Raw genomic sequence first — 22,642 nt, forward strand, 5'->3', positions numbered from 1 at the left:
TTTTTTTTTTCTTTTCTTTTTTCGCGAATCGCCAACGTTAGATCCGAGACCGATTTTTCTCGCTGGGGAGGGGATAGCTGCGCGATTATTCCCCCGATGAATGAGGGGGGAGAGGTAACCGCTCACGATTTGACACGAGGAATCGTGGAAAATCGGGGGTGAATCGTTCCAAAGCGATCGATAAAAGAATGATTTCGTTTTCGAGGGGAAGATTGATCTTTACGGATAGATTGTTGGTATATAATGATAAAATTTAGTTTAATAGTGTGATTAATTAATGATTTGATAAGATTTTTTTGTTTTACTTATTGTTACTGATTATCTAATCCGATTAATTAAATTATAGGTAGTAAAAAGGAAAAATTTTATTGCATTCAATTAGAAATACTCGTTTTTCCCTTGTTCCCTGCTGCGATTATTTGGATCGGCAACGAAACGAGCGATGTTAAATTAGAATTAGAGATGACTTTCTTTGAAAGAATGAAGTGAAATGAGATTCGTTTCAAGATTGGATATCATCTACTGGCAACCCATTAAAATTTCACGAGCCACCAGTTGAAACTCGCAAAATTCTGCTTTCCACCACCAACCCTTTAAACGATTTGCATTCCCTTTTTCAGAAAAATTCTCTCAGAAACGTGACTCCATCAAGAAACGCGATCCTGCAAAAATGTTACATAACTTGAAAAACCAACTCGGGCAAAAAACATTTTTGCTGTCAGTAAAATATTCCATTTCAAAGGTAACAGATTTTAGTTTTAGCTACATTTCAACGTCGGCCAACTCTGTTACGATTTCTATTACTAACTCTTGTTCAAGATATCTAAATTTTAATAAAACCTCAAGGAAACAAATCCCCTTTCCAATTGTCAAAAACAGATCGACGATTGCACTCACTTTTTTAACTTTGGATTCATTTGGAGCATAATTTTTCAATTTTATAACAAGACGATCGATTTAAATACCTGTCTCGCATTTCCTTCTCTTTTTATTTTTACGCGTGTACAATCGCAACGAAAATATTAAAAAAATGAGCTCGACATCTGAAAAGAACTATAAACACGCTCTTACCAAAACTCGAAAATTACAACAAACTCAACCAAGGAGGCAAAATTTCCAATTTACCCGAGAGGATAAATCCTTCTGGAGACCACTTCCTAAACACCCTGCCAAAACGAAACAAGCGAGGAAACCGAAGGGGCGAAATCAATTCGTACGATATACATTCAAGCCCAATTCCTTGCATCACGAGCAGTGTATGCAGTGTATATAGACCGTTGGGAACGGTGCTCGACGATGGTACCACGGTTGGTACCTTCCCCAGCACAAAAGCCCCCGGGAGGACCCGGTTATTAATGTCACAACGTCACAGAGGAGCGTACTCGTCGTCGTCGTCGTCGTCGTCGTCGTCGAGTTGCATGCTGAGGCGCAAAGACGATTCACGGCGACGACGGGGTCGACATTGCCCGGTACAACGATATATAATTCCCCGTTCACCGATAATTATTGCCAACTTTCCTCCTGGCCCTTCCCTCCCTCCTCTCGCAGACCTCCTCCTCCCCCTACTTTCCTCGACTACTCTCGTCCGTACGAACGAGACGAACCTCGTAATAAAGTGACATTAGCCCGTGCATGCGATTCCGCGATAAACTTTTGAAATTTATACCCCTCCACCTCCCCCCATCCACACCCTTGTCCTTTCCTTTAAAGGAAGACCATCGCTCCCTCCTTACTTACCATCGTCTCGACGGAGTAAGTTGGAGCGAGCAAGAGACATTTTCGTTTTGCGAATTCTTTGCTAATTGCGAGAGGGGGAGAGGGTTTTTAGCGATCGGTTGATCGATAGTTTTCAAGGGATAATAAATCATCGGGAGAAAGTAAGCAAGTATGTTGCATTACGTTGTTGTGAAAGAGGCAATTTAAGATTCTATGGTTAATAATATTATATATGGGAGGAGGATGTTTTTGTTTGTCGCGCGATAACGGAAAGGAAAGATTTTGACAGATTTTGCGAGAAGGGGAATGAATTCTTGGTCGATCTTGGTTTGTTCGTTTGGAAATTACAGGTTCTTCTTCTTCTTCTTCTTCTTTTTTAATATATAAAAGGGGATAGCGATGCGCTACGTGAACGACATCTCGACAAAATTTTCATGGTAAATTCAATTGATATTCAGACGATGACGTGTACGAGTTGTCATACGTGAAATTCAGAGTTGATTTTAAAATGGGATGAAAGTTGAACTTTGCGAAACCTTCATTTCTACGGAATAATTACAAAAAAAAAGAAAGAAAGAAAGAAAGAAAGAAAAAGGAAAAGAAAAAAGAAAAATTCCGCATTTACCATTCTTCCCGCAACTCATATATTTTAATTCCACGTAAGTACATACCGGCCAAAGGAGCGGAACGAGGGGAAGGATAAAAACTCGAACAATAAATCCGAGGATCGCGTAATTACAGAAAATTTCAAATTTTCATCTATCCCTCGGAAACCGCTCTTTAATCCAAACGAATGAAAAAACGCTACCCGTATAAATAGAAATCCTGTAATCACGCTAAAGACCAAAAATTTTCCAACTCGTTACAACACCGGTTAATACGCGGAAATAGAATAACAGGGAGGAGGATAGGGATCAAATATTGTCCATTTATTTCGTGCAAATCCTTTGATATTACGCGCGCGTAATAATATCCCCTTTCCCTATCGAGAGCGAGAAACAGAAAAGGAAAGGAAGAAAAAGAATCACGAATTTGAATGGCGCCTTGGAATGGTCATCGTAACGATACGTCGGAGTATCGATTAAACTCACGTCGCGGGGACGTTCTCTTCTGCTACGACCGGTTGAGGACGGCTAATGATTTATTATTATTATCCACTCTTTGCAGGCGCACACGAATCCACGAGTTTCGGCGGCTAGCAGTACCACTCGACCTCCGTGCTGGAGCGTGACAGTGGCAGGTTTAAAGGAATTATAATTGGAGAAAAAAGCATGGAGGAGCATGTCGTGCATGGGCGGGGAGGGACTGTTGCCATGACTAACGCTAATCGAGCCACACACTCTCTTCGTTCGCCTAATTACGAATGCGTACTACAAAGCGTATCGAGTGTCGAGCGACACGAGTGGTGAAATCAAAGTAGGCGATCCGCACGCGCCTCTTCGGATCACGTTCGAGGGCACCGATTCTTTCTTTCTTTTTTCTTTTTCTCTAAAATAACGAGAACGATCGAAGGATACGTTTCGATCGTTTGCGTCGGATTTTCGAATTTTAAAAAATGATTGAATGCTGTACATAATTATTCACGAGAGAAGGTATATCATCGGTGTATTTTTAACAATCGTTGGATGGGGAAACAAGTGCGTATCGCGTGCGTATCGATTTCTATTTTCCTGTAGAATTATTTCGATTTCGCTTGTTCGTTTCGTATAACATCCTGGTATAATATACCTACACGTTTCATTGGATATTATAGTATTACGTGAAGAAGTATATAATTCCGCGCATAATACGTTCCCCGTTATCACACAATTTCACATAATTTCATTTTTAAAATCACGAAGCCCCATTCGGCGAAAGCTTAATTCTTTACAACGATTACAAAAAAAAGAAACGATAAATTTAATTCTGTCTCATGATCGAAATTATCGTCTCCCTTTAGACAAATATCAAAGAAAGAGGTATATTGTCGTTTATCGAATTTTAGATCGAGTTTAGGTTCGCTATATTTCTCGTCGCGTAACACCTCGTGCAATTTTCAGGGAGCAACGATAGCTGGTGGAAACGGTATGCAAAGGGGAACATGTCGGCAATGATACACTGGAAATCAGAAAACTACCAATTAATCCCAGGATTTCCTTCCTCCACGTTCGATCCGCCGAGCGGAAAGAGGTTTCGCGTGCTCGATAATTCCAGATTCACGAGGGCGATGTCACGACGGGAGAAGGAAGAGAAGGTGGAGGAGAGGAAGCCGGGGAGGTTCCATCCGTGATTCCGGAAGCGGAACGATACGCTTCCTGGCTTCTTCTAATTGTCTCCTTCGAACGTTTTCAATAAGAGAAAACATTTTACATCGCCGTTTCATGAAACAATTTTCAACTTTCGCGTTGAAACCGAACAATTATTGGGATTATTATCCATTTTCTATTTTGATCATTAACATATCCATCCAGTAAAGTTGATTTTTGGAAAAAAATGTTTACATATACATTTGTAAATTTAAAGACAAAGATATTTGATAATAACGGACGGATGGTTTTGTTATTAAAATTCTCCGTTCCTATGAGAATTCTCCGTAATTCGATAAGAGGATTCACGAATAAAAGAAAAGAAGGACGGTCAGACTTAGTTGGTGGATCCACTCGAATATTAAGATCACGACCAATGATACGTAACCCCCTGAAGAGTTTCTGAATCATCGGTCCGGAGTTTGCCACACACCCCCCTCCCCCGAGGAATTTTCAGAGAGACAATGGCCCGTCTGCGTCGCGACTCTCTCGTCAGATAAGAAACGAAGCGATTGTCGATAGGAGGAACGCTCATTTTTCCTATGCACGAATCAGATAAAACGTTTACGCATCCGAGATTGCCCTTTTCGACGATCAATTTCAGATACACTTCGCTTCTCGCGTTGATTATTTACACCCAGGGAAAAACCTAATAATAATCTTTTCGGTTTCGACGAGAGAACGAAATCAGAGATGCAATTCTACATATAGAAAGCGCGCAGATTTTCGGATATCCATCCGAGACGATTTAATTATTCGAATGAAATGAAAAGGACAGGGTACCCCAAACAACAAGAATACGAGCTTCGAGATGATACATTGTCGTAATAATTCAACGAAACGAAAACGTGCGCGTTTCGAATCGTTGCGAAACATTGCGCAAACATCGAAGAAATTTCGAGGCGAACGTTCTCCTTCTCGAGTTTCCACACGACGCAAATCCGTGTTATAGAAACTTGCCCCATTACTTCGCTCCCCCTCCCTCGAATTTCCTATTTATTGCCTCGATAACCCGAAATTAACTTGCGCGTGGGATAAAACTTTGGAAATTTCAAGTCCTTTCCATGGTTATTTCTCATGTTCCGCGTGCTCCCCCCACCCTTATTTCGTGTATCCCTAAATCACCCGTAACGACGGTCCGCGGTGGAAAGAGAGAGAAGAAAAATTGCGACAAAGGAGGCAAATTGCCGTTATGCAAATACGAAATAATAATAAGCCCGAAAAGGCAAGGAAAGGCGGCGAGATTACGGGAGGACGGACAGACAAACGGCCTCGTCCTTTCGCGAGCTGGTACCGTCGAGGACGAGGAGGACTCTGATTCTAATTGTTTAGCAATTGCGCGAATCGCGGCCAATTAGCGGCATGCACAGCTGCGAGAGAGACGGAAGCACGGAATCCGGCTACGTAAGGGTTAACCGAATAATTTAAATTAATAGGACGGGGCGGGGAAACGGTTGTTGATAGTCGGTTGTTTCACCACGGCAACTTCTTTAAATCCTTAGTCCTCTTTCTCGAGTCCTTGATCCGCACGCTTCATATCTCGTGCACGCCACGAATTTAATTTTTACACTCGGAGGATTGGCAAGAGATTTAGATTTAATAATGGGACGATTATTTTGTTTTGTGATTAGGATTTTTTAATATCAAGAAATACTAAGTGAAAATTGTGTATTTAGTTTTGATAGAATCATTTTAATAATTTCATTTTTTATTGGATAATATTGGAACAAAATATGGGTATATTTCATAAGATGAATTAAGTACTTACCTGCTCAGTAAACATGAATTAGAACGCGATTGCTACTTAGAAACTTTTTTCCCTATCTTTTTTTATATTTCAATGAATTTCGAAAATATAAAATTTCTAATACAAAATAAACCAAATGAATCGCTTAAAAATCAATTTTTTAATAAGCATTATTTTATCTTAGAATTTTCCAAGTAGCAAATGGAATATAAATTCTAAATAAAATTTCAAGGTATTTTTCTACGTGGTTATTTTAAACAAATCGTTAATTTTCTTTGCGTTTACAGAGCTGACAGAGTTATTTCAAGACAGAAACAAGTTCCCGAAAACTTTACGAACGTCCGACCGAGTTCCCGTAATTTAAACAACAAAAACATGACGCAACGATAATATTTTGCATCTTTCACGCGACAGTTGTACGTCATCGTCGTCGTAACGCGTTTCTAAAACTTCTGACGAAGCAAAACTTTAACAAACCGATGTAAGTATATTAATTCTGATTTCTAAAATTTACAGGATAACCAAAAATTCAGTATATGCTGAGAAAAGGAACATTTTTAACGAGATGCGATTCTGATTTAAGAATTCTTTTTGACCGTAAAATTGTATTGTATGATAACAATACAATAATAATGAAATAGATAAAAAGTGCAAACAGATTCACTTAATTTATGAAAGTGTCTCGATAGTGTATGAAATAAAGTAGATAATAAATGAACAGAATGTAAGCTCAAGAAGAATGATTTTATTCACGAACGATAGATTTTAATTTATCTATTATTTATTTATTGTTATTTATTATTGATTGAAAAAGTTTATAGATATAATTATAATTTATTGACTCACCAATGTAGTGATCGTGCCATGCCAGGACACCGCAGAGAAGAGCCAAGGTTTTTCCACTTCCTGTTGGACTTTCCAAAAGGCAGTTCTCTCCTTTGATGCAACCTTGTATGAGCTGTAAAATATGATATGATATTGGTGATATTCTTTATTAACGAATCACTTTTTCAATACAATATCCTTTCAATATTCTTACTTTATTCATTACAGCAACCTGGCACGAATATGGCTTCACAGGTAGTTTTACTTTAATACCAGATATCAGTAGCTCGTGTTGTATTTCTACTTCAGTATCTTCCTTTTTTATAAAATGTTTCTCTTTATGTTTTTTCTTTTTATATTTACGTTTACGTTTAGATATTGTAGACGTATGTTTGTCAGAAGAGTCAGAATCGCTATATTTTCCAACATTATTCGTGTTTAATTTTGATCTTTGTTTACTCCAATTAAACATTGAAATCTTTGAATTTACAAGAAACGCAGATTCTGTATCATCTTCATTCGACTCTATACTGTCTGTACTTTGTTGAAACTTATTCATCCTAGTCTTTTCATCATAGTTTTCATTTGAAATCAATGGAGAAGTAGATTTCTTTTCACTTCCTATTCTTTTGTTATTTTGTAAGTTATCACTTTCATCGCTGGTCACTTCAACATTATTGATCGAACTTCTTGAACAAAAACTTTCATTCTGGGACTCTTCACTTATCGAATGATGTCTCTTTAGACTTAATTTATTCATACTGAAAATAGAATTATACGTAGGAAATTAGTGTCACAGAAATATTATATTTTTTCAAATAAATAAATATATGTTATTGAGTCATAAAAAAAAATATTACGCTATTGCAAAACTTTTTTAATAAAATTCATATAATGTCAGGTAAAATAAATATAAAAAATTGTCGGAAACAAAGCAACAAGCTAATATAACCTCAAAAACTATATACATTATCACGTGTATCGTTACATACTTTGCTTGTTCAAGCCACTCTTCGATCTTTATCTTGAATATTAAATAAATGATATATCCAAACACTGTTATAATTACACAAATCACAAGCATCGATTGACACTGATTAAATCGAGAAGAAACAGCTGATGATTATTATGTACGTGTCACACGCGTTTCCCGCCTTTACCTAGCCTTCACATTTCACATTTTTAAATTTACGGTATGTCAGAGCGCGATATTTAAATTATATTTTCGTAACAATTTAAAAATATTTTTACACGAACGAACGGGCAGAGTTGTAAAAATATAAATAAAGAATGAAAATTATAATGAAATTATAATAAACTTTCCCGCACAAAATTGATGAAACGTCAAATTAATCACGTGTCTAGGTGAATATGTCACGTGAATAATATTTAAAAATTTCTCTTATTACTATCACTATTTAAAATATTCTAAAATATAATTATTTTACATCATTGAATATATATTACGAAAATAATTGAAAAGAGTCTGAGGAGAATCAATTAACATATTATATATCATTCGATAAATACACAGCACAAATTAATAAGAAAGATTCATTAGTCCAACAATCCTCAAAATTCCATTATTCCATTTCCGTCCAAAAGATCCAAATTTAAACGAGAAAAAATAAAAAAAGAAAAAGAAAAGAAAGACAAGTGCCCTCTCACATTCACTTTCGTAACACATAAAGTAATCTGTCATCAATTTCTCGACAGTTCCCCCGTTGAGCATTTATACGGGACATTATTCCACACACAAGTCCCGGCGAGGAAACATAATTTTTGAGGATTAGACAGGTGAAACCCGCATCCCCTCTCGGGCCTTAATTCCGATGTTGTTCGGTGACCTTCATAAAGAAGATGCGTCCCCTACCGGCGAGGAGAGAGCAGAGGAGAGAGATAAAAAAAAAAATATAATTTCCGCGTGTGATTTATACGATACAGGCTGGTCCAACGTATCAAACTTCTGATTTACGTGGTTTGTTGCGTCCGTGATTTCGAAAGCGGCCCCCATCAAAGGGGGCTACGGAATTTAAAAGCCATACGGCGCGCGTGCGACTTGAATAAGGAATTTCATTCTACGGAGGAGAGGAGGTTCATCTCGCGCTGACATGAATCCTTATCAAATTATCCGAAATTCCCACGCGCGAGTTGTACACGGCTTTCATCACGTATACGTACGTAAGCTCGTATGGTTGTATATATAAGGGTATACGTTTCCATATTGCGGAGCAGGGTAAAGACGTTTAAGAGAGACCGTCACGTATATGCAATGAAATTACTCAGGTTGCGGAGAGTATTTTCAGCTCACGTACCTTTACTTCGAACGATCCTTGGAGACCTTGCGTTTTCACACGGTTATGATGTATATCTTAATGATAACACGGTTCACGGGAGGAGAATACACTTTCCTCCTCGAACCGTCTCGATTAATTTTTACAAGAGCGTGCTACGAGACTTTTATCTTCTTTTCTTTTTCTTTCACAACGTTAAACTACCTTCTCATCGAGGAAATCCATTTTATACAAGTTTTATACAAGTGCCTTTCCGAGGAAGTTGCGATAAGATTATACGGAAAATGCAATTTCAATTGTCGTGCAATTTATAAACGGAAGACAACAAAAGACAAGGAAAGATATACAGTGTCTGCTTTACGAAACGTACGTGTGCCACATATTATGCAGATAGTCCAAGGGATAAAATAAATATTCGAAACCGATTCGAGCGTAGACGAAATATAAACAAAAATTTGATATTCGATGGAGTGCTCGAGTTTCATACTTTCAAAGTGACTAAAATCGAAAACGTTGGGAGGAAAAGACGATTGGATTAATAGTGTGCAACCGTAGTATCTAATACTATAAACGAGCTATAAACGTGTCCTCGGTCTTCAACATTTCAGTTTTTACGATCGCGAGACGTGATTTACTTCTTGCTTCCCGGCGTCTGGTCGCTTCACGCTCGGCGAGGGATGTACGTTGGGACCGTAACTTAGCCCGGTCACTCGGCTGTAAGTTATGCACAGCCAGTGTGATATCCATGAAATACGTGGAGGGGTCCGAGGAAGTCATTACTATAGGAAAGTGTGGCAAATTGCGTGTAACACCCCTCCCGAAAAGTCACAAAAGCGTCTGGATCCGGTTTACGCGCCGCCGACTGTGCGATGTGTCAACTCTTTTTTTATTCCCCTCCGCTTTTTCCACGAGTTGTGTCGTCGGGATACAATCGGGATCTCTGGGAATCAATTAACCAATATAAACGGCGAGAAGCGTGCACGCTCGACGCGGTCTAATGCGCGATGATCGATCAGAACGGCGTGTTTACAACCTGTCGTTTAATTTAACACAAATTTTCCAATTTGTTGGCCCGTTTTTTGATCCCGCCATCGACCAACAACAGGGTAAACAATCGTCGTAACAACAATCAGGAATACTTGGAGTTAAACATTGGTGCGCCGCGTTCAATTAATCGAGCAAAACAGAGGGTTGTCGCTTTGATTCCATCGAATGATCCGGCTCATTCAAAACGGCGCCATGACCTGATTTTCCAGAATATTCTTCCAGAGATTCTCGATATTCACCGAGGGAGAATGGGAGGGAAGGGGATGTGGAATCGAAGGTTGAAATTGGGGGGGAAGGAGAGAAAAGAAGAAGGGGGAAAAAAGATCCCCTTCCTCCCCCCTGTCGATCTCGTTGGTATCCCGTGGTCACCCTGTGCGAATCCGGGGAATCGCTGCTTCTCGTGGTGGTCACGGGAACTGGGAAGGGGGACACACAAGAGAGAAATATGAAATATAAATAAAACATATTCTTAGTAGGAGCAAGTGCAATAAAAATGCGGGGAGATCAAGAGGGATGCCGGAGGAATACGTAATGAATTCTGCCTCTCTCTCTTTTTCTCCCTGCTCTCCCTTGCTCTCCATCTCGCCTATCTCTTTCGCCTATATTCTTCTCGATCTTGAACACCGACCTCTTCTCTTTCCCCCCGCGATGGATGGATGGAAAGTGGAGGCGAGCGGTAATTTTCTGACCACCTAAACGTTTAAATTTCATCGAAATCTTCGTCCACCGCTCTTCTTCGAATCTTCTTTATTAAAAAACAGGATGACACGATACGTAATTTCTTTGTTCGTCCCGTTCGCATTGTTTCTCGAGGCGAAGGATGAAAAAAGAAAAGAAAAGGAAGAGCCAGAGGAAAAGAACAATTCCATAAAGGAATTGTAACGTTCGAACGACCGAGAATTCCCGGCAGCATCTTCGTCACTGGGAGGGGAGAGAGTCATGCGGCAAACAAGCCAATAAACCGAATAAACGGTCGTCGGGACTTAATTAAGGAATGGCGACTGCATCCACGCCAACGGTGCCTTCATTTCGCCCGGCAGCTTTATCACCGGTGCTTATCTATCGGCCATGAGATAAGATAAAAGGGTCAGAGTTCGGGAGGACAGGCGTAGATAGCCACCCTCTCTCTCTCTCTCTCTCTCTCCCTCCGCCACGAAACTTTCGGGGGTTGGAGGACACCATATGCGACCTTCTTCGTCCATTGGTCCTCCCCTGCCCCCCTCCCCCTTTTTCTCCCTTTTCTCTTTCACCATCCGAGACTTTTCCTCTTTGTTTCCTCGGGAAACGACGGAGCTGGAGGGTCGAATCGGGCACGTCGTGTCCAGGAGCACGGCCGAAAGTAAAATAAAAGAATCATGCTGGCTGGGGACCGGGGAAACTGTCCATGTGCGCCCGTGCCAGCTCCTCCTAGAGGGTGTATATGTTTTGTCCCTTGCATATCTTTTTTCCTCCGATCTTTTTTAAAGTCGAAAACGCTGAATCTCGCGGATATTTTCATATCTCATAGAGTTGGAGGATGGTAAAAGTACAAGTGTAAAAGTATCTCGTAAATTTCGTTCGTTTTTTTGTTTTTTCCAAGAGGGAAAGTTTCGAGAGGAATTAATTTAAAATCGTCAGATTTTACGGGATGTGACAAGTTTGGATGTGAAAGTTGGTACGTATAAGTTGTTTATCAGAGAATAAGAGCTCTTCTCGCTCTATCTCTCGTTTCGTTTAAATCGACTATTTTCGTATATCAATTTTCTTTCTGCCCGTAGAATCGATTTTCCAAATGTGTTCTACTTCGTAGAATTGCAAGATAAAACGTAAGTTAAGAAATTCGTTAAAGGATGGAGGAATTATTTTTATTTTCAATTCGTTCAATTTTTGATTTATCGTTTCATCTGGACTGCTGGAAAAATTCGATAGCTAGCGAAAAGGGAGTAGTTGGAAGGCGAAGGAGCACAGTGGACAATAACTTTTCCACGGGATTGGTCGAGGGACATCGATCAGATGCGATCACGGTGGAATTAGCCGTCCCTTGCAGGACTCGAGAACTCCTTCCCCCAGAACCTACCCTTGTCTGTGTTTCTTCGACCTCGACAAAAGGCTCGTCGACGATAAATGATTCTATTAGCGTGCTCCGACAGAAACGCGTCCAAATCCACGAATCGACGTAAGAACAAACATTTAAGATGGACATTAAAGACGAACACTTTCTTCGATGCTTGTTCATTTTATCCGATATGCAAAAGAAAAATTACTGCTCCTCGTGTACGATAATTTATACGAAACTCGTGATTACTTGATCCAAACATATACCGCTGTTGATAAAAATAATTATCTCACGTTTGGAAGATCGCCTAATAAATAAGAGATATCTGAATAATCGAATCCAACATTCAAATCGTTATATTCTCGCGTTACACCTTCTTTCGACGAAAATTCGTTCCGTGGTCGCACGTGAAAGATCAAGAATGCCATAAAATGTGCGTTCGAGGATCTATCGAATATTGCGTTTCGACGAAAGCCGCAGCGAGAAAACACGCCGAGGGAGGAGGAGGGGTGGATGAAATATGGATAAGATCGGTCCAAGGCCACAAAAGGAAGCGTCACGGCGAATTAATCGGTCGGCGAGGAACACGCGAGACGTGTGATTTAATAAAAAGCCTCCCTTCGTCGGCGGATGGGGTGGAAACCGAGCCGCCGCACCCCCGCCGCGTAATAAGTTTAGTTTCCACGAGGAGACGGCCATAAAACGGGACGTGCGTACGCTGCGTGGTGCCTTGTTCCCCAGATTTCACGAAGACGTTTTAGGAAACAAGGATTTTTCTCTTACGATTAACGACGAGACATTTTCTTTATGTTGTGTATCGAAAATGAGATCGGATTACCGTCGCTTCTTATTTAATATAGTCTTATCTTCTTTATCGTACGAAGATCATACATCGTTGAATTCCGAATTGATCTTGGAGAAATAACAGATGCGATTGGAGAAGAGAATAAACAGAAACAGTCTGTTAAAAGTTTAGAATCTTTAAAATATCTGGTTAAACGTTTGCAAAAATAAGGGTATCTGTTAGAGGGAGAAGGGTTGTTGGTCACAGTATTCAGTTATTTCAGTTACGGTTTTACGTACGTTACGTTTCCTTCCACATGTTTTCTTACTTAGCGAGGGAATAATAAATTTCGCGTATAGCCGAGGCGTTAGTTTGATTTAGTAAAAGAGTTTGCTCGCGCATTTCCTTATAAAGCATTTATAATTCGGTCGCGCCGCTTATCTTATTCCTCATGCAATCTTTGCAAAGCGCCGCTTTGATAATTGCACAGTGGTGGGTAATTGCCCCAGCCAGGTGGTAACTGGCCTCGAGAAATCACGATTTCACGTCCTTACGCTTTTTATTCGACGTTCGTGCTCCGTTCGTTTCAACGTTACAACCTCTTTTAATTGGAAGAATCTCGAATCTGTTCAATGTTAAATGGAAAACGAATAAATTGAAATTCATTCGTAATGAACAAATAATCTCGATAGAGATGGAAGATTTCATTTCTTTACTCTCTCCTCTTTTTAATTGCGGGTATACATTAACTGTTTCGTCATGGTGTCCGCGTTCTGACACCAGCTGTCACGGGGTAACGCTCCCTTGCCGAGCGAGAAACAGCCCAAGAAACAAGTTTCGCGTTCGCCCCTTATCAACACGCGATCGCAACTCGTCACGCGCTGGACAATGTTAATTTTTTATATTTTATATCACTTCCTCCCTCTTTGCAATCCCAAGGCTATTATTAATTCGTTATCGCGAGTGCTCGTTTTCGCGGGTTTAAACTCTTCTAAAGATTTCATTAAAGTGTCGACTCATTAAAAAAAAACGGCTTTCGATTTTTCTTTTCGCCTCCTATGACAAATGCCAACTTTTCAAGTCAATTATTTATGTTCGAATTGCATACGTCAAATTACCAAATTCATAAGATAATTTAACAAAATATGCTCCTTGGAGCATATCTTCTTGAGAAACCTCGAGAAGATTAGGGTGCGTGAGATCATTTCCGATCCCTCCCTCACTCGTGGCGAGGCAGGTTAAATGGCCGGTGCAAAAAAGTCGTAAAATAAGTTATAATTTGTCGCAGTCGGCGTCGGGATGCTCAATGTCCTGTGTGATCACCACCTCTCACTCGGCTGAACTCTACCCCCTGCTTTCTCTCGGATCCTCCCTCTCTTTTTTTTCGCAGTTGCTCGATATTTTCGCGGCGCAAGACGTCCTATCCAATTCCAGATTAATTGCAGGATCCAGGAGGGTCAAGGGTCAGCGAAGCGGAGGGAATCAGGGGTGGAAAAGATGGGGTATCGTCCTCGTGCCACCGCGGGAACGCGCGCGTGCCGTTTCGAGGACGATAGCACTCGTTCTCGCTGATAATATAAGTTGGCCACGCTGGGCCTCTCGCTGTTTTATTGCTCCTCGAAGGGAATTGGAATCGAGATCCTTTCACGAGGGGAGGACATGTTTCGATACTATTCCATACTTGGGAGTGGATGTTGAATTATTTAATTCAATGCTGGTACGTGTAGCTTAAGTGGATCGATAAGTAAGCGTGATTCCTTAAAAAATTTGATGGTATATATAAATTAATTATACAATGCGTAAATTATTCGAAATTTCATTGTTGAAAAATCGATACTTGGAAAAAGTTTCGTAACAAATTCGTAAAGATTTCCTTTAAAATATTTTTTCAAACTCAATAGCCTTATCGTGGTCAGAATTTCGTTCTAAATCCAAAATTTCCGTCATCAGAGAATATGCTTTTTCGTCCCTCCGTGAAAACGACGATGACGATGGGGCATAAAAGTTTTTACAGCTTTTCCGGACTGGCCCCCAGATAATAAAGTTTTTGCGTTAAGTGAGGTTCCTAGTAGCTGGATCGATTACACGGGCAGTAAACTAGATAAGCGTAATTACCGTAATCGATATTCCTTCGAGCGGCATTCCATGGAGCAGTCGGTTCCAAATGACGCCTCCATATGGTGATTATAACATCGTGCGGGGAGGAAAAATGTCGTGTTGACCTTTGAGCGACCCGATCGAGTCGGGTTAAAGGTCGAGGAAAAAGGAGAGAAAAAAAAAAGATAGGATAGGACTTGTTCACTGGTGATAAACGTTTTTAATGATGTGTTTTTTCTTTTTTAACGAGTCCAACATGTTCCAAGAAGAAATTTTCTTACGGAGGATACGAGCGGATCATTTTTTTCCTATTATCAAATTTCGATGTAATCTCTTTGTCAAAAACGATTACAAAAATATCTTAATTTTTTTATGCATCAATGAAAAAGAAAAGAAAAAGAAAATTTTCGTTCCTACATTACATTAGTCTGATATATCACATCGAATAAAATAATAATATAAGAATATTCACAATATGTATCATCGTAAATTCATTAATAGGTTCTCTCTTAAATACTTTTGTTCCAAGTGTTTAACGACAAATTCTATTTACACATTCCGTAACAACACGAAGCGTAGAAACGTAGAAATATAAATATTTCTCTTCTGTTAGAAGTATAATAAAGGAGGAAAATTATTCGCCCGTTCTATTTCCAAACAATTCGACTTTTGCCTGTCACGCGATACGATTAGCTTTAAATTCCAATATCCTATTGAAACGATCCTCTCGATGTTGCTCGGTTTCTGGATCCCGGTCGTCTGACAAGCGATCCTGGCTTATCTCCGGAAAATAATCTGTTCATCCACACCGGAGGCTAATCCTTGGGGTTGATCCCCTTAGAGCGATCCACAAACCGATGGGCTAATCCGTGTGTCCGCACGAATAATCGTCCCTAAGACAGAGAGAAAAAGGGGGCCGGTGACTTTGGGAAACTCTGGAAAGATGAGATCGAGCCCGGCCAAGGGGAAAATTCTCTCGGAAGGAAGCTTATTGAAAAAGCTTTTATCCCTCTTTGAAATATTGCTGTTTACAATTTTAGATTCTTAGATTTTGAAAACATTACGCAACAGTTAAAAAGAGTTTCTAAAAAAATGTACAAGGATTTTCATTCATTGTGCCGAAAAGGTATTACAAATTGGTAAAATCTGTTGATTGATTGATTATTCCGTTCAAATAAATTGTTCTTCCGTTCAAAGTCAGCTTTGATTTCCTTCAATTGTAATGATCTCTCTTTATCTCTATATTTTCGACGAAACAAAATTTTAACACGTATTTCGATATCCAAAATATTTTCTTTTATCAACGTAAGTATCCAAAAGTGAACTCTAGAGAATTATTTCTTGCCAAACCTAAACCCGAAAAATCAATCCTCCGCGCGCGGCGTCTATTTGTAAAGAAACGTTTTCCAGAATTTTACCTTCGAATGAATAATAACGAGAATATACGACGAAATATTCTCAACGAATTTCCGTTATCTACTTCAGATCTATTCTTCTCTCGCGGATAACGAGTATCAAGAGCGGCGCTGAACTGGAAATTATACGAAATGTACGATCTTACGTACGAGTGGGCGTATTTTCGTTCCTTTTTTGATTTTTAATCTCGACGACTAATAACCGGATGGAGGGGGAGGGACAGGCGATGTAAAACATGTGAAACACCGAGGCATCGCGCATTTATTTCCCCCTGGAAATAAATAATCCCCGCGGAATGAATGCGCGGGCCGGCTCGATATGCAGGAAGTCCTTTGCGCGTCCGTCCATCGGACGGATCTTTCTCCGCTTCCGGTACGCCGCTGACAAATGGATCGGCCATTTCCTAGGAGGAGCGGAGGATGGGTCGGGAGACCGCGATTAACGAACGAACGACGGAAAATTAAATGACGCTAATAACCATTACAATACGCGCCCCCGACGTATCAACGCCGATGCCTCGTTCCCACGTCCCCCTCGTGCCGTTATAATTGCTCAAGTCTGCACAAAGAACCGGATCGATGAATCCGTGCTGCGACAATCGCGATAATCAGACTGCCCCGATTTTAGGGAGGAGCGAGTTTTAGGATTTGTACATTTCTCAAGTATTCTTCTTTGGCTTCGCAGGATTGTTTAACAATTCTGAAACTGTCATCGTTCGATAAAGGACGGAAGAATTTGACGAAGAGGTAAATTCTCGATCTTCGTTCAAGAGAAAAGCGAACATAAAGAAAGAAGCACGAGTTGCGATTTATATTATCATTTGTATATTCAAGTATTCTTCTTTGGCTTCGCAGGATTGTTTAACAATTCTGAAACTGTCATCGTTCGATAAAGGACGAGAAGAATTCGAAAAGAAGCACGAGTTGCGATTTATCATTCGTATATTCTTCAAGTATTCTTCTTTGGCTTCTCAGGTGTTAAAGGACGGAAGCGAGCTCGACGAAGAAACAAATTCTTCGTTTACCGATCAAGAGAAAAGCGAACGTAAATTACAGTTCTAATTCTAATACATACACGGAATATAATTGGAAAAAAGAAACAGCTCGAAACTGCTCACGAATACCCATACCACCCTTTCATCACAACCACAAACGTTGCAATCGCGTCTAATAACGCATAGGAAAGCTCAATTTCCTTAGCCTCCTTGGTTACGTTTCAATTCCGACCCAGCCGTTTCCAATATTCCTCCACTTTGCATAGAGAGGATGACCCTTCCCCCAAGCTTCTTTCCAGTACCGCGGAGGAGGGAGGGTGTGTATAAATCACCGAAAAACGGCAATTTCCGCGAAAGGGGAAAACGGCCGTTGCCGGTGACGAGGACATATTACAGACAGGCAGAGAGGTGTGCAGTGTGTTTGACCAGCGGTCCCGCAGCCTCGTTTGTCCCTGCGCCGTGCAAAGACACGCGCGTCGGCTCGTGCACGCGTGCAGGCCGCGGGGAGGCAAGGGTGGCGGCCACCACCGACCCTTTATAGATTTGTAGACGAGACCACGGTCATTCGACACTGCGTTTGACCACACCCTCGCCCGCCACCAAGATTTATGGCGCTTCTCCACCCCCTCCCCGCGGCTCGATCATTTCCGCTCGCCCCACAGGGACTTGTTACCAATTCCGATCGCCAGTTTGGATTGTAACTACACGGTAACCGTATGTATGGCGTGCCAGAATTTTCCGCGTTCGATCAACGGATTTAATGGAATTTCTTTTAGCAGCGTTTACTGGCTTCCATTCCTTTTTCATGATGAATCATTCCCTGGCAAGTTTTTGGAAAGATTTCGATCGATTCTGTTGATTAGATGGAAGTGGTGAAAACGATTGTTTCTATCCTTCGTCTCGAGGAATAATTAGGATATGGAATAATTAGGAATGACGTGGAATTAATAGTCCCTCGAAGCTTTTAAACGTTTCTCTACGAACTTTTACGAGCATTTACCTTTACCAGAGGAGAGAAGAATTTGAAATAAGTTGAAACAAATATTTGAAGTTTCCTATTTCATTTAACCCTTCAATCATAATCTAGCTTTAATTGCTGTTTGCACTCGAATTCATCGTTACACAGATTTAATCGAAAATCGTGACTCCGTTGCATTATTGCGTGGAAAAATGAAGAGATCAATTTCGTACCTCTTCTTTCCAACAGGAGATCGGCTTGAATCTCAACTTTTTCATCGAAATTTTAATAATCTAACGTTATTTTCATCGAATTCTCGAAGAAGGAAACGGTGGATGTTTATGGTTTCCTTGGACGGAATTTTCCATTCGGAACGATCGTCGTAGGAAACATCCACCTGGCCGGAACGCACGAATCCCACATATTCGGTAGCCGTTTAATTTCCCTCGGAACGATAATCGAATCCGTGTCCGGCGGGCGAGCGTGACGCTTATTGGCGTGCTGCACACGCGTGCACCACGGAATAATGACGGTGAATCGACGCCGGTAGGAAGTGTCCCATATGTCAAATCGTTGCTCGACGATCGGGACACGCCAGTGGTTTCTGGCGTTGCGAAAACGAGCGACGAACAGCGACATCGCTCTCGCATTGTTCGACCCTTTCAAACGTGAAATCATCCTCGACTGCGCAACTTTTACGTAATTTAAACTCGCCTCGAGAAATCTCTCCACTTCGATTAATCGACATTTTTCCATCTGGAATTGCTATTTATCGAAAATATTCGCAAATTGATAATTAAAAATTTATACGTAAGATTCGATTATCTCACACTCAACGCCTGCTTGTTTCAGGAGGTATCGACGAGTAAGAGTCGAGTTTGGTCACTTTTTTCTCGTGAATGGCAGTCAGGATCGAGGGATAATATAATAGGCGAAATTTCTGCTGGTAGCGATTCGCAGGAAGTGACTTCCGGCGCGGCGTCGAAGCGGCACCTTCACGGATTCACCTGTGCTCCACGCGAATCCTCCAGGTGTCCCTTCCTGTCTCGTTGTGAGAAATTCCTAGACCGCGTGGGGAGCGTCTTTTATTAGCGGAACACGTCAATCATTATCATCGTGGATTTTTTTTTCCTACACGGACATATGGTTCCGAAACAACGAACTGTTGCAACTGTTGGAAGGTTAATTAATCGTTGGAACGAAATTGCGATACTTCCGCGTAAGGAATCTCGATAATCAAACCTAATTAAATTTATCAAACAACCACGTTATCTTCACAGATTGCGTAAACAAAGAGCAAAACGAAATAATAAGAATAGCAACAAATAACGAACCCGATCTCGATCTCACGTGTCGATCTTTCTAGAACTTTTCGAGCTAAAGAAGCTTGGCCAAAACGGGGGAAATTGTTGGAAATCGATAAAAAGAAAAGGATTCCAATGATATACCGTCGATCGAGGTGGCCGCGTAACTCGCATCCCCCCCTCTCCCCTGTTTATCACGAGGCCGGGCGTATTAAAGTGACAGAAATTGGCCGCGCCCGGGGCTCGGCGTGTCCAATGGACGGCGGCCGGTGGGTCCCCGTCATTTCCATATTGTAATGTCCCGTATCCTGTCGGGGCCGGCCGATATTATGCGCCAACAAACCATTTAGGCCAGGTGTTAAATTGTCCGTGACGGGTGGAACGGTCGATCCCCTCCCCCGATTCCGTCCGCGGGCCGCGGATAATTCTCGCGCGTGCATGCGAAAGGTCGGGCCCACGAGCGTTAATGGGACCATCGACTGAAAGAAAGGGAAGAGAAACCGAGTCCCTCTTTCTCGTCATCCTCTTTTCGATCTCTGGCTCTAGGAGCCGGTTATAATCGATTCGATCGGCCAATTCGTCGGGCGGAGTCATTAGTAGAGACGGTCGTGGTGAAATTTAATCCCTGGCCGCCGCATCGCGCGTATCTCTCTCTCCTCCTCGAGAAGGGGGAGGTGGTTTCTTCTTTTTCCATCCGTCCGGACGATCCTTCCCCCCGATAAGTGACCGGCCGCCGATCAAACTGTCCGCCTAATGCAGGCTAATAAGCCATAGGTGGAATAAAAGTTCTGGTTTTATTGATATCAACGGTTGTGCCGTGGTGCAATCCCCCACGCCATTGCTCACCTCGGTGTCTCGATCTTGATACGGGTCTTTAGCATTTATACCGCTTGGACGGGTAATAATAGCGCCAAGCTTTGTCGTTGGGTTTAATAATAGTTGGAATTGAAAAAAATAATGCCGTTTAACTGTGCAACAAACGTATCGAAGCGGTGTAAATATTTCAATAAACTCGAGTTACATGTCAGAGAAAAAAGAAAAGGAAGAAGAAATATTTTTCGTATCAAAATATTTGTGACGATGCTTGAAACGCTTATTATCGAAAGTTTTTGTCACGGAATATAAACTTTTCTCATGGAATGTAATATTTCAAGAAAGAGTTCGATCGCGATTCTACTCGCAAACATTTTCTTCTTCTTAAATTCTAAATTAAAATACGTAAATCGCTGTTCGATGTTCCAGGGAATTGATTTTGAATTAATAACAAAAAGTGGTTTCAAACATTAGGGTGTGCAATTATTTTAAAGCTCGAGAAAAAAGAAAAGGGGGGAGGAGTGGACCCAGTGGATCCACTCGTCGACGCTTAATCGCTCTAAATTGGGCGGAAAACAGGCGAAAAGGCCCCTGTGCGTTCGTTATACCGAAACGCGATTTTAATCTTTGCCCATCCTTCGACGATTTTAATGCCATTCATCGCCGATCTCTCGGCTTTTCCACGAATTCAATGCTCTTCTTCTTTCGTTTTTCCCTTAACAACGCTCTCGCGTCTTGCTAAGAAAAAAAGAGAGAAAAGGATATATCGTTTATATTTAATTCGCAAGCAACGTTTCGTAATCGTACAGCAATAAATATCGTAGGTTTCGAGGTAGGTACGAAATTCGAGGAATTCTTTCTTTTTCGTTACGCGACACCTGCAGCGGCACCTTCGCGGAATAATTTCCCGCTTCCACGAGCATCTGTGAAATTTGTCCAGCCATCCCTCGGTGTAACTCTTGGTGTAAACGTCGACGAGGCCGATTAGCATCAGGGAGAAGCGTAATTTATGCCCGTGGATTAAAATAAGGCCGAGTTTCTCTAAATTCTACACAACTCACAGCTGTCTCTCCGATTGTTGTTCGACCAATCACCTTCAACTTCTGCACCCCGTCACCTTTATCCAATATTCAAATTTCATTCCACCTTTGCTTCAACATTTTCAGCGATACTTCCCTTGCCATCTCCATTTTTGTTTCGAGATGTTAGAATCCATATCGTTTCACTCACATCGACAATTCGTGGACAGATATTCGCGGGCCGTTAGATTAGATGGACGAGAAATCAGGGAGGAGAGAGAGAGAGGCGCGGAACAAGAGGATTTCGAGAGCGGCTCGAAGCCATCGCTGCGGTTGGTCACAGTAAGCGAGCATACCTCGTAGCGATAATTTCTCCGCGAAGAACGTGAAACACCATCGAATAAATGCGCGGTCCCACACAGCTCGGGGCCAGAGGAGGAGGAGGAGGACGGAGTGATGGGGCGGCGGGGTGGGTCAGCCGGCGGTGGCTTCTGTGTGGGCCCCTAAGCAAGGCCCCGAGGGCCTTAAGTACGGCGGGGCGCCTTATCTCGCCTCGTTACTTCGCCTTAACGGCGGCGAATGCTTGAAATATCGGCGCGGCGGCTTCCGTAATTCCGTATAGAAACGCCGCTTAATTTGGCCATTAGTGAGAGCACGGTAATTCAGGCGGCCGCGATTACGCTCCGGAAATCTCTGTGTGCTTGCCGATTTTCACCTGGCACGCCCCGTCTTATCGGATTCCTCGGGCGAGGCCCTCCACCCGTCGCGTCTCCGGGGGCGAGAACACGGCTTCGTGTTGGCATTCGCCGACTTTTTTCTTCCTCTTGGCGTGGGATTTTTATACGATTTCGAGTTTCGATGGTTTGGAGATGGTTGGAAGACGAAGGAAGACGATTGAAATATAGGACGAGTGTGATGTTTCGGAATAAGTGAATTTAACAAAATTGGGGATAACCATTTCCCTTACGTATTTTAATTTCTGTACAGGAGTTTTATATATATTATATAAAACGTCTCGAATTTTGTAAATTCGCGCTGCGAGATTATTCGAACGTGGACAAGTTAACGAGAGTTTGTATAGCATTAAAAATAATAATTTTCATAGCCCGATCAAGATCACGATAACGTCAAGAGTGAAGCTAACCTAACCTTCCGTACAACAGGCAGCGCTTCCTATACGATCAGTTTTCATTAGCCCATCGAATTTGCACCCAATATCATCCATATAGCATAAGCTACACGTACGTGGCGGGCAAACAGTGGGCCACGTCCCCGTATACGTGTCCCATTTAATTATACAACGGTGGT

At 41.5% G+C, this 22,642-nt stretch overlaps 1 protein-coding gene across 2 annotated transcripts in view; it reads right to left on the reverse strand.

Annotated features, from left to right (window-relative positions):
- The window catches only part of LOC108002483 (Fanconi anemia group J protein homolog), a 59,539-nt gene extending 51,793 nt beyond the window's left edge, over nt 1–7,746 (reverse strand). The window contains exons 1-3 of one of the 2 annotated variants that reach the window (XM_062077511.1): nt 7,566–7,746; nt 6,788–7,334; nt 6,595–6,706 (exon numbers count right to left, since the gene is read on the reverse strand). In XM_062077511.1, the coding sequence (XP_061933495.1) occupies nt 6,595–6,706; nt 6,788–7,334; nt 7,566–7,657 (751 nt within the window). In that variant the 5' untranslated portion in view covers nt 7,658–7,746. The remainder of the gene's footprint in view (nt 1–6,594; nt 6,707–6,787; nt 7,335–7,565) is intronic. The other variant, XM_017064196.3, reaches the window with a different exon arrangement.
- Nucleotides 7,747–22,642: the final 14,896 nt, after the last annotated feature.

This window comes from Apis cerana, linkage group LG7 (genome assembly GCF_029169275.1).
Source record: "Apis cerana isolate GH-2021 linkage group LG7, AcerK_1.0, whole genome shotgun sequence".
Classification (NCBI taxonomy): domain Eukaryota; kingdom Metazoa; phylum Arthropoda; class Insecta; order Hymenoptera; family Apidae; genus Apis; species Apis cerana.